At 45.0% G+C, this 12,577-nt stretch overlaps 1 protein-coding gene across 1 annotated transcript in view; it reads left to right on the plus strand.

Annotated features, from left to right (window-relative positions):
- The first annotated feature begins 2,038 nt into the window (after nt 1–2,038).
- The window catches only part of atoh8 (atonal bHLH transcription factor 8), a 20,543-nt gene continuing 10,004 nt past the window's right edge, over nt 2,039–12,577 (plus strand). Inside the window, exons 1-3 of the mRNA XM_084085923.1 lie at nt 2,039–4,336; nt 6,353–6,586; nt 9,265–9,459. Of these exons, the coding sequence (XP_083942049.1) occupies nt 3,467–4,336; nt 6,353–6,586; nt 9,265–9,459 (1,299 nt within the window). The 5' untranslated portion in view covers nt 2,039–3,466. The remainder of the gene's footprint in view (nt 4,337–6,352; nt 6,587–9,264; nt 9,460–12,577) is intronic.

The raw sequence follows: 12,577 nt of genomic DNA on the forward strand, positions 1-12,577 counted from the left end.
TTGATTTTACAATATAAATTGGGGTCCGAGAGATAGAAATGGGTCTCTATGGTAATTTCTCTGTATTTCACAGTGCTTTGTTTACTGAGACCTAATCAATATAACGGGTCTATTGTTTGTGTGAGGTCTTCATATTTGAAATGTACAATGTACTTCATATATTTGTGTGCAGTCAGGTTGCATAATATTTGTTCTTTTGACATTCCTGAGGTTCATTATATCGATTTGTGTTCTTTTTTTTATAAAGAGTTGGTTGGAGCTCACTGTTATTTGAGACATAGTGGAGACATTTTTTTCATAAATAAATCTTTGTGTTTTGCAAACGGCAGGCGTTTCTATTCAGTCACCAGGAATTTACATCCTCAAGTAAAAGTAGCTCTGTTACAAGTAAGAGTCCTACTACGTTAAAAATGTTACTTGAGTAAAAGTACAAAAGTATTTGCATCAAAATGTACTTGCTGTACCAAATGTAAAAGTACCTATTATGGCGAATGGCCCGTTTCACAATCATGTCATTGTATTGTAATCGGTAATCCATTACATGTTTTATTAATTACAATTGTAATGTTGCAGCTGGGTACTTTATTCTAATACATCATTTGTCAGTTAATGTATGTTTTGTTTTAGATCTAAATCTGCAAAGAATTTAGTGACCAAAGCTGTGAAATAAATGCAGTGGAGTAAAAAGTGCAATATTTGACTTTTAAGTATCAAAAAATGATACCTCAACTGTAGGTAAGGCAAATTTATATGGTTCAAGGTTACTTTATTTTGTCTCCTGAGAGAAATTCTGTCTGAGACAGGATAAATATGGTGAGCTAGCTTTGAGAGCCTCTCATCAGGTTGCATGGAAGTCTTAAGAAAAAAAAAGTACAACATGACGTGCAACGCAATTCTGTGCTGGGGGTCCCAGTGGTGTAAAGTAACTAATTACACGTCACGTACTGAAGTACTGTACTACTGTACCAATTTTCAACACATTTAATTCTAGTCCAAATTTTGAACTTTTTAATCCACTGCAATTATTTGAAAACTTTAGTTGCTAGTTACTTTGAAGATTTTCAATAGAATTACAAAACATAGATTAATCACTTAAACCACTGTTTACATAGGATTAAAAAAAAGAAAAAAGGGGGGGCAGGACCTGAACAGGTTGAGAACCATGATTGATCTATTTCACAGATTAGTAGGATGTTTTCTAGAGAAAGAGACCTGCTATGTGCTGACTGAGCCAGCAGGTGGCAGTACACAGTATGTTTTTCCAGTGTGACATGCCATGCTCCTCTAGCTTATCAGCTGGATACAGGAAGCATGTGGGCACCTGAGAAGTCTGGGCAGCTCTATGTGACATTGACTGAAATAAGGTAAAGTACATGCATCATTTGAACATGCACTACGGGTACATTGATTGATTGAATACTTTATATTAGACGTTTAGAGGAAAAAAAAGCACATGAAAGTACAGTTCAATACAAGGTCAGCTAATGGGGATTTAAAACCCAAGAAAGCTTAACCCACTACACGTGTATACTTCATCTTATTTAATTGCCACCTTTTGCCAAAGCATACATTTATTTATTTATGTAGCCTATCCATTTATTTAATTTTATTTAACATTAGGGGGGGAAAAATAGCCAATTTAACATCGAGGGGGCCGAGACTTCTCAGGTGCCCACACTTAGTTAATACCGTTACTCTGGGGCAAAGAAGCAACATCACGAATCATTGAATGGTTTCATAACTTCGCAAAAAAAATGTTTTCCATGTTATCAGTCAGTCAGTCCGTCTTTCTCTCTCTCGCTCTCTCTCTCTCTCTCTCTCTCTACCCTCCCCCCCCACACACGCACACGCCACACGCACACAACGCACACACCCCCCTCTCCCCAGCTGACAGCCGGTGGTGGTGGGGTCGGACAGACACTCAGCCAGATAGACGCCACCGGTCGGAGCCCACCGGAGCAGCCAGCAATACAGCCTTATTACTGCTGCTGCGTACAGACAGACAGACAGACAGACCTGGGTTGTGTTGTGTGTGTGTGTGTGTGTGTGTGTGTGTGTGTGTGTGTGTGTGTGTGTGTGTGTGTGTGTGTGTGTGCGCGTCAGTGCGTGTGTGTGTGTGTGTGTGTGTGTGTGTGTGTGTGTGTGTGTGCGCGCGTGTGTGTGCGTGTGTGTGTGTGTGTGTGTGTGTGTGTGTGTGTGTGTGTGTGTGTGTGTGTGTGTGTGTGTGTGTGTGTGTGTGTGTGTGTGTGTGTGTTGAACTTGTTCCGTACGCATGTTGATATTTATAACGGGCCACAGACAGAGTCAGTCAGATGTAGGGGCTGTGGACTGTTCGGTCGGTATGCTGCTATGCAGACAGGCTGGAGCCACACAGCGCGCACTGCGCCGCTCCTCTAACACACTGGAACCAAGTTCACAGCCCTGAGAGAGAGAGACGCTGCTTGTTGCCACCCAGAACGAACGAGCGACAAAAACTTTAAACCAGCTAGAAGATGAGCAGGAAAGACCTTTTTCTTTTTTTTTCCTTAAGGGAATAACTTTTTGTGTTGTTTCGTGGAATAACAGATTTTTTTTTTTTTTTTTTCAAGAAGAAGATCTTGGGTTTTCTGATCAAATCTGTGTGGATTATTCCCGTAAATTGCTATTGCAGACTGGCTGGAGCCAGAGCAATACTTGTCGCTCAGGGGAAAGTAAAAAAAGAAAAGAAAAAGAAGTGGTTTAGTTACCAGGTAGACTGTCCTGTTCTGTTCTGTTCTGCATGCAGGTGGCTATAGTATAGGACAGAGGAATAACTTTGTTTGTACAACAGTGAGGATTATGTTCTGTGATTCAAGAAGTTGTTTGCTGAAGCTCATATACTAGTGCAATCGCGTCTCTGATAAATGCCTGAGCGGCTCTCCCCCCCTTGATTTAAAAAATGTGTAGACTTGCCTTGCAGACTTGCTGGAGCCAAGGGGAGAAGACGCTGTAAAGCACAGAGAAAAAAGTCCTTCAAGCAAGTTTATAGTGAGAGACCGCAGTCTGCTGTGTGGAGACTTCAGTTAAATAACTGTGTTACTGTATTTGTTGTGAGATATGAGGGGAATCAGTGGGATTTTTGGACAGGTTGGTGGTGTTTGAAGGACACACACACACCCAACCATAACCTGGTTTTGTTAAACGAGGTGAGTGAGCTGTCAAATTAACAGGCGACCCGACCAACAGCTGCGGTTCAGATTAGATTTTTTGAAGTCACATATAATAGACATCTGAAGTCATGTCAGCTGTGATAACAAGTCCAGTGATGGCATGCAAGGGCTCATTTGCCCTTTGTAATAACTTATAATTGGATATACAATATATGTTAAATATACCCCAGATCTTTTGGGTGATATTGGTGTGGACTTGGGTTATGCCTACTTGCTTACTTCATTAATGAACTGAGTTGAGTTCAGTTTTTTGGAGGAGGAGAACAAAAAACAGTAAAATGAAGAATCCTCATGTGTTGTTGGCCGATGGCTGGAACAAGAGCGTTAACGGGGGCAACAAGGTGGGGGACCGGGACCAGCTGCTGGTGTCTGTCTCGTCGGGGGGCACCACCACCACCATCCCCACCAAGAAGTTCAAGAGGAAGTCCCGGGAGCCCAAACGGCTGTACAGCAGCCCGGGCGACCCGGTGGGCATGATGAAGCCCTTCAGGGGGGGGGACCTGACCGCCGACGAGGACTCGGCCGGGGAGAGCAGCCGCGAGGAGAGATGCCAGGTGGTCAACCGGCTGGCCACGGTCCAGAGGCGCCTGCTGATGCCATCACAACAGGACCTAGTACCACCACCACCATCATCATCATCAGGCTCTTTGGTGGAGGACAGACAGGCCATAATGACCTCTCCCTCCGGTCAGGGGGGCGGTGGCGGTGCCATCGACATGAGGATCGGCACCGTCGTGCCCGCCATCACGGCCAGGCTGGCCCAGCAGCAGCAGCAGTTGCCCGTCCCCCAGCCCCCGAACGTCCACCCTTCTCACCGGCCCTCCTCTCTCCTCCTCTCCCAGCCGGACGGTCACAAGCTGGGCCTCGTCTCTCCCACCTTTCCCTGCTCGCTGCCGGCGGCCACAGCCACCAGCAGCAGCAGTCATCATCATCATCCTCATCATCACCATCATCACGAGCATCCGTCCATCCATCAGCCCCACCATCCCTACGCCCTCCAGGACGGTCCTCTCTCGGGGGGCCGGCTGGGGGGGGTGCAGCAGCAGCAGGGCCAGACCCGCGGGGAACGAGCCAGACCTCTAAGCGGGGCCTCTCATACGCTGTGCAGTGAATACGACGACGACGAACCTCAGTCCGACTCGCCCCAGGTAATTTATTAGCCATTTTTTGAGGAAATAAGCGTATAAACCAATTGATTCTGTTGGTATACACACACTCGACCAGTGGTTCTCACAGTGGGGTGGGGGTCCAGGGACCCTCAGGGTTCCTTGTTGGGGGGATGGTTCCAAATGGACCCTGACATGTTTGTAAGAACACTCGCCCCAAAATACGCTCTCCGGCGAACTCGGGAACGGTCGCCACCAGGTATTCCTAAACGTAACCTCAGTGGAACTATACCTGATATAAACCTAACCTTATTCCTAAGCGTAACCTCAGTAAAACTATGCCTTACCCTAACCTTATTCCTAGCCCTAATCTCAGTAAAGCTATGCCTAACCCTAACCTTATTCCTAGCCCTAATCTCAGTAAAACTATGCCTAACCCTAACCTTATTCCTAGCCCTAATCTCAGTAAAGCTATGCCTAACCCTAACCTTATTCCTAACCTTAACCTCAGTAAAACTACGTCTAAATCCTGGTCTCTGTACTGCCCCCCCCACCTGGTCAGCCGGGGTGCCTGATGGAGGGGAAAAGGAACTGGTTGGAATAACGTGTTCCTTCCACGCGCTACGTCCAACCAGGGAAACTACCCTCTGTCAGGTAATAAGAATCGGCCTGCTAGCTCCTCATGCATTGAAGCAGGCATGAGCTCAGTTCTGGGCTCTCCCTAGGCTGGCAGAGGGAGAGTAGAGCTTACGTAGGATTACATAGGCAATTGGCACTGGGTGAAAAAATAGGTTACAAAATCGGGGATAAAAATGTAGTTAAAAAAACCCTCAGTAAAGCTATGTCTAAACCTAACATTATTCCTAACCTTAACCTCAGTAAAGCTATGTCTAAACCTAACATTATTCCTAACCTTAACCTCAGTAAAACTATGTCTAAACCTAACCTTATTCCTAACCTTATTCCGGATACCGTCTGTAACTCTTTGAGAGTTATGGGTGGACCTTGAAATTGAAAAGTTTGAGAACCAAGGACTAGACCAGTGGGTTTCAACCTTTTTCATGCCAAGGACCCCTAAATTGTTATACATTTGGCCGCGGACCCCCATTTGAAATGTTTTGTGCTAGGGACCCCCAGAAGCAAAGATATCAGTTAATTTTCGCTTTAAAAAAAAGATCTACAAGCTCATTGTATATCGCTATTGTATATCTGCTATTTTTGAATAGCCAAAGCTAAGCGGTTAAAATGATTCTGCCGCTAAGCCTATTAACTAGTTTTGCTGGGGACCCCCTGGTACTCCCTCAAGGACCACTGGTTGAAAACCAATGGACTAGACTAAAGCTGCATTGTCTTGACTGTTGCTACAGTATGTGTCCTAAGAACTGTAGGCCTATACTCTACCAGGAACAACACCAGTCAAAATAGTCCGATGTTTGTTTGCACATTCTGTCAGTAACTACGACAGTTTTGAATAAGAGCACATAGTAGGCTACATATGAATAATGAATTTACTCTTATGTCAGTGTTTCTCAACCAGTGGATCAATTCAAGATCCAAACGTGGGGAAACCCCCCCCCCCCTGTTGGTGTGATACGAAGCGGCTTGTTAGCTCTCATGCATTGAAGGGGGCATGAGCTCGGCTCTGGGCTCTCCCTAGGCTGGCGGAGGGAGTGTAGCGCCCAGGATTACTTAGACAATTGGCACTGGGTGAAAAAAATGGGGTTGCAAAATTTTGGGATAAAACAGGAAAAAAAAAATAATAATCCAAAGGTGGCACCTCGAAAGGTTCTGAAACGGTTACGGTCAATGTGTAGTTAGTATATCACCTCTCTTTTCGAAGAAAAGCTTGGACGTCGGAAAGAGTATGGACCTCGCTTTAGTCGTACGATGGCGAGCGAAAAAAATATACCTTCTACAAACTAACTGAGAACACGACAACGTTTGAAAACATCTTTGAACCTTTGCCCAAAATAGGCATGCCAAGGTTAATGCGGTAAAAGAAAAAAACTGCTTTGACAGTTGAGCTCTAACGGTGCTTGTGTTTTGTGCTTGTTGTAGGACTCTCCAAGGAAGCGTGGTATGGGAGGAGGGGGAGGAGTGGGGGGCTTCGGAGAGCCCTCTCCTGGCCGTATGGGAGGAGGGGGAGGAGTGGGGGGCTTCGGAGAGCCCTCTCCTCCTGGCCGCGTGCCAGAGATCAAAGCGTTGCAGCAGACCCGGCGACTGCTGGCCAACGCCAGGGAGAGGACCCGGGTACATACCATCAGCGCCGCCTTTGAGGCCCTCCGAAAGCAGGTAAGGAATTTACACTGGAAGTACAAGCAACAACACACACACGCACGCACGGAGGCACACACACACACACACACACACACACACACGTTCGTATTACTGTACTTGTGAGGACATCAACATTTTAAAAACTGTGATTTTATGAATGCCAATTTTTGTATTGACATTTTTAACCATGACCCTAAAGCCGAAAAATAGCAGATCTACAAGCTCACAAAGTGTCGTGCTGCGACGCTTTGTGAGCTTGTAGATCTGCTATTTTTTGGTGCGCGACACCAGCGCGCAACTAAGTGTAAATCGGGCATAACTCCATCTCTAAACCCTAAACCTAACTTCTAAATGTCTAATCCTATAACCCCAACCTGAATCCTTTTTGTAATTGTAAACTAAGATGTACATATTTCTTCTCCATAAAACAACAACCATTTCTCTTGTGAGGACCAGGAAAATGGTCCTCACAATGTCTATGTCTGTTATTCTACTATAATACTTGCACACACACACAGGTTTGTATTTACTATTCTTGTGAGGACATCAACATACACACACATACACACACACACACACACACACGCCCACGTGCACGCAATGTATAGTACACTCACTCAGATAATTGCTCACACACACACACACACACATAGATAGCCACACACACACTCTCAGAGACACACGTGCGTACAGTGTGAACAAGGAGGGCTCTTGTATGGGGACGTTATGCAAACTGAAGAGAGGCTTTGATAACATGAAGTGTTCCAAAGACATGTTTCTGAGCTGTAGTGTCCACCATGCACCACCACCACCTCCCTCCTCCTTCCCTGCATGCATGCAGGGCCACCCCCTGACTAAAACCCAACATACATACTGTATACCTCCTTCTCCGCATGCAGGGCCACCCCCTGACTACAACCCAACATACATACTGTATACCTCCTTCTCCGCATGCAGGGCCACCCCCTGACTACAACCCAACATACATACTGTATACCTCCTTCTCCGCATGCAGGGCCACCCCCTGACTAAAACCCAACATACATACTGTTACAAAGGGATTCTACTGTTGCGCCTCAGCCTTAAACGGCCAGCCCGGTGCGTCACAAGGGTAGGGACAATAGATGCAAGAAGAGATGAACGCTGGAGCAACACGGACAATTTAAGCCTTTTATTTTTCAAGTGCAAGTAATAGTGACTGACGTTTCGGTCTTTCGACCATGACTCTGAGGAAGGTCTAAAGACCGAAACGTCAGTCACTATTACTTGCACTACACACTGTAGGCCAGTGCTTCTGAAACTTTTTCACGTCAAGGACCCCCAAATTGTCACCTATTAGCCCGCGGACCCCCATTTGAAAAGATGTGCCAAAGGACCCCCATAAGAGAAGATTCTTACGGCTCTAGCAGTGATTCTCAACCATTTTCATTACAAGTAGCCCCAGTTTGTCATGCATTATTACGCTGCGGACCCCCATTTAATGGCATTTATATCTCTGTATTTATATTGTAAAATCAATGTTAATGTAACTCTGAGAGTGTGTGGACCCGTTAGGGTCCATTTGGTTCCATTTGTTACACTCTCAGAGTTACAGACCCATATGGGTCCATTTGGTTCCTATCCATCATTTAGCTGGGGACCCCCTGGAACTCCCTCAAGGACCCCTGGGGGTCCCCGGACCCCACTTTGAGAACCAATGCTGTAGGCGACCTCCTCTGGCCATCCGCAGTAGACCGTTAGTTTTTTGCGGGATTTATCAACTTTTGCATTGAATACAGGCTCTCACTGTGGTGCCCACTAACTACAGGTATAGCCTCATTAATATAGTGCTCATGTCATATTGGTGCTAGGCCTGTCACAATTATTACATAATCATCTAATTTCAATTATTTGAGATGCATAATCGTCATTATCGTTTCCATGTTGAAAAAGTTTCACACATTTTCAAATATTAAAATAGCATAAATAGCAGATCTTAAAAATAGCTGATCTACAAGCCTACAACGCGTCACTTTGTGACGCGTTGTAGGCTTGTAGATCAGCTATTTTTTACATGTATCAAATAAAATGATTACATATGTGAATAATTTCTTTGTATATTTCAGTTATTTGTCATATATGAGTTGTGAAATGTTTGATTACGAAGCTATTATGTTCCAATGTTAACTGCCAAACACACAATTAAATCGGTAATCGCAATTATTTGAGTGACAATTAATAGTCAACTTAAATTTGTAATCGTGACAGCCCTAATTGGTTCCTACCACACGCATGCACGCACGCACGCACGCACGCACGCACGCACGCACGCACGCACGCACGCACACACACACACACACACACACACACACACACACACACACACACACACACACACACACACACACACACACACACACACACACACACACACTGTTTAGATGATGTTGTTTTTTTTTACTTTCAGTTAAACCTGCTATTCTGTGTGATGTGTTCAACTGTCTCAGTCTGTCACTGTCTGTCTGTCCATCTCTGCCTCTCTCTGTCTCTCTATCACACTCTCAACGTCTCTCTCTTTCTCTCTCTGTCACTGTGTCACAATGCAATGTTGTAAGCAAAATATGTAAAAACTTAAAAGTCTCTCACCCAACTATGTCTATCTCTCTCTCTCTCTCTCTCTCTCTCTCTCTCTCTCTCTCTCTGTATGTGTCCAGGTGCCGTGCTACTCGTACGGCCAGAAGCTGTCCAAGTTGGCCATCCTGCGCATAGCGTGCAACTACATCCTGTCCCTGGCCCAGCTGGCCGAGCTGGACTACAGCCCCTCTGAGCACAGTAGCCTCTCGTTCTCCCAGTGTGTGGAGCAGTGCACCAGGACGCTGCAGGCCGAGGGACGTAGTAAGAAGAGAAAGGTATGTGTGTGTGTGTGTGTGTGTGTGTGTGTGTGTGTGTGTGTGTGTGTGTGTGTGTGTGTGTGTGTGTGTGTGTGTGTGTGTGTGTGTGTGCGTGCGTGCGTGCGTGCGTGCGTGCGTGCGTGCGTGTGTTTTGGGTCGGGGCATGTCATCGTTATAGGGCTGTCACGATTATTATGCAACTCATTCTCACTCACAAGACGGCATAACGGGCGACTTCGTCCCAATAAGTCAAACGTTTGACTGGGAGCAGTGGTGGAAAGTAACTATGTACATTTACTTATGTACTGTACTTAAGTAAAACTGTTGAGGTATTTGTACTTTACTTGAGTATTTCCAATGTCCAATACTTCTACACCACTACATCTCAGACAAATATTGTACTTTTACTCCACTACAATTATTTTAAAACTTGAGTTGCTACAGTAGTTACTTTGAAGATTTTGATTATTATACGCAAAACATACGTTAACCACTTCAGCCCTTATATAGGTTTCGGCCATTTTAAAATAGCCGATCTACAAGCTCACAATGCGACGCATTGTGAGCTTGTAGATCCGCTATTTTCAAAAGATATTTATGCATAATTAGGAGTCGGACAACATTGTAAACACGCGCACGAGCGCACGTACACACTGTACGATTGGATTGTTTAGGTACACTTTGACTACTTTTATATGAAGACCTGCAAATAGCTCATAGCTCACACCATGCAAGTCCAAGTGCAGAGGACCAGGGCGTAACCCTAAATCTCCTTTGTTTTTGTATCTTATTTCTAATCCCTGTACGTTACTGCCTATTTACTCCTTTTGTCGTTATTGTTTTCTTCTTAACGCTTAGATCAGGGGTCTTCAACGTTTTCAGGCCAAGGACCCCCTAGCTGCGAGAGAGATGAAGCAGGGACCCCCTACTCTATATTGTATGAAATTGTGTTTCAGATTAAAGTTTTTTTTTACTTAGTCTGCTCTTTTTTCCCTCTACACCTAAAAAAAATGCCAAAAATAGCCGATCTACAAGCTCTCAACGCCTCGCAGCGCGAGGCGTTGAGAGCTTGTAGATCTGCTATTTTTGGCTAATGTTCACCTCAGAAAAGGAATTCTATAGGGTTGTGGTTAATGTAACAAAAACTAAATCCTATCACACAAAGATTTGGCGGACCCCCTATAGTAGCTCTGAGGACCCCCTAGGGGTCCCGGACCCCCTGTTGAAGACCCCTGGCTTAGATGTATCTCTTTACCCATGTACCCATTACCTGTATGTGTCATGTGTTTCGTACTGAGGTGCTGCTATGACAATTGAATTTTCCTTGTGGGATCAATAGAGGTTTATCGATCGATCGATCGATCGATCACTCCTCGCTAATAGACAATGCATGTAACTACGCCTCTTGATCAGAACGGGAGTGGAATTCTTGAAAAGTATGTTTTGTGTGATTCACAGTTTGCCACGTTAGAAAAGCAGAAGGAAGGAAATGGCAAATTTCTGCCAAAAATATCCTCAACATTGCAAAAAAGGAGACGCTTTTTATGATTCTTGCTGATACATAACATAAATAGTGATACATGGGTATTCGTCAATTAAGCAATGACAGCGATACTTGTGCTGTCACCTGGTCGAATATCAATACACTTTAACATTTTCTTACTTTTTTGAATTTACTTAAGAAAACTTTACTGGTTTTCTGACTTAGCTACTTTATACGATTAGGGCGCGCTCCCACCAAAACATGGTCGGCTAGCGTTAAACGCAGGTTGTGCGCGGCCACAGTTTTTTGCAGCCAGCGGATTCTAAAAAACGGGAGTGACGCGCCTGTCACTCACTTTCAGGACCCTCCCCGTAGCCCGCACCGCCTTCTGCCTTGAGCACCATGGTGCTTCCTGAGTCTTGGGACGGCCCGCCTTCCACTCACCCGATTGGACTGAGGGGGAAAATCAGCTCCTGCCTCCAGCAGTTTTCTGCTTCAAATGGACAAGTCGTGTAGAGCGGATGAACGCAAGGTCTGCGCGACAGGCGGAAAGATCCGCTCTTGCGTGAATCCACGCATTTACATTGACAAAGCATTGGCAGATTCTGCCCCGGAGGTAAAATAAAAGTGCGGTGGGAGTGCGCCCTTAGGTAGTCTGTTGGTGCTCCTTGGCATAGTTTTTTTGTTTTGTTTATTTATATGCACATGCATTTGTTAAAAACAAAAACACATGACAAAAGAGAGGATAAGACAAGATGCTTGAAAGAAAGTAAGGTACAGTAACAAAGAATAAGAAATATAATGTGCAGGAGAGGCCCAAAAAGCCCCAAACAGGCTTATCAGGTGGCCTTTCTAGGAAACCTAAAACATGGAGTCCTGGCTTGTTGTGTATTCAGTTGTTTTGACATTTCAGCACTCCTCTGGTAGTCGGATGTGGTCATAGTCACAGGTTATCCTCTAGCAGAAAGATAGCATGTATTACTGCGTGAGAAGAACCTGTCAACAGCATTGGCCCGTATGGACGCGCATGCTACTATCTTGCAAACGAGCCAAAAAAGATCACCCGTGTTACTCTCTTTTTTTCTTCTTTTTCAATTTTAGAGTATCCAATTATTTTTGTCTAGGCCAGGCCGAATCAGCCTCATGCTGGTGCTATAACAGGCCGATTTGCGTTGTTACCTATAACTGGCAGCTTGTATATCTGCTATTTTAAAAATGACACAGATGCGTTCCCGGTCATAGATGACCCGAATGGCCAGTGGATTTGACACGTTGAGTGTCTCTGATGTGACACCTGGACTGCTGAAGATGCTCGCACCTTTGCAGTTTGCACAGTCATCCATTTTTTGTGTATACATTTTTTTTTACCCCTTTGTCTCCCCAACTTAGTGTGTGCGTGTTTGAGTGCGTGTGTTTGTGTGTGTGTGTGCATGTGTGTGTGTGTACATGTGTTACTTGTGTCACGACACGAGATCAATGAGTTTGTTTGACCAATTAGAAGGCAGTGCTGCACTCTTGTGACCAATCAGTAAATTAGGGTAAATCATCTTCATCAACAGTTCTGCAGAACTGGATGTCCTGCCAAGTGTGTGCGTGTGTGCGCGCGCGAGCGTGTGTGTGTGTGTGTGTGTGTGTGTGTGTGTGTGTGTGTGT

Source organism: Gymnoscopelus microlampas (assembly GCF_963454915.1).
Source record: "Gymnoscopelus microlampas genome assembly, chromosome: 18".
In the NCBI taxonomy this organism is placed as follows: Eukaryota; Metazoa; Chordata; class Actinopteri; order Myctophiformes; family Myctophidae; genus Gymnoscopelus; species Gymnoscopelus microlampas.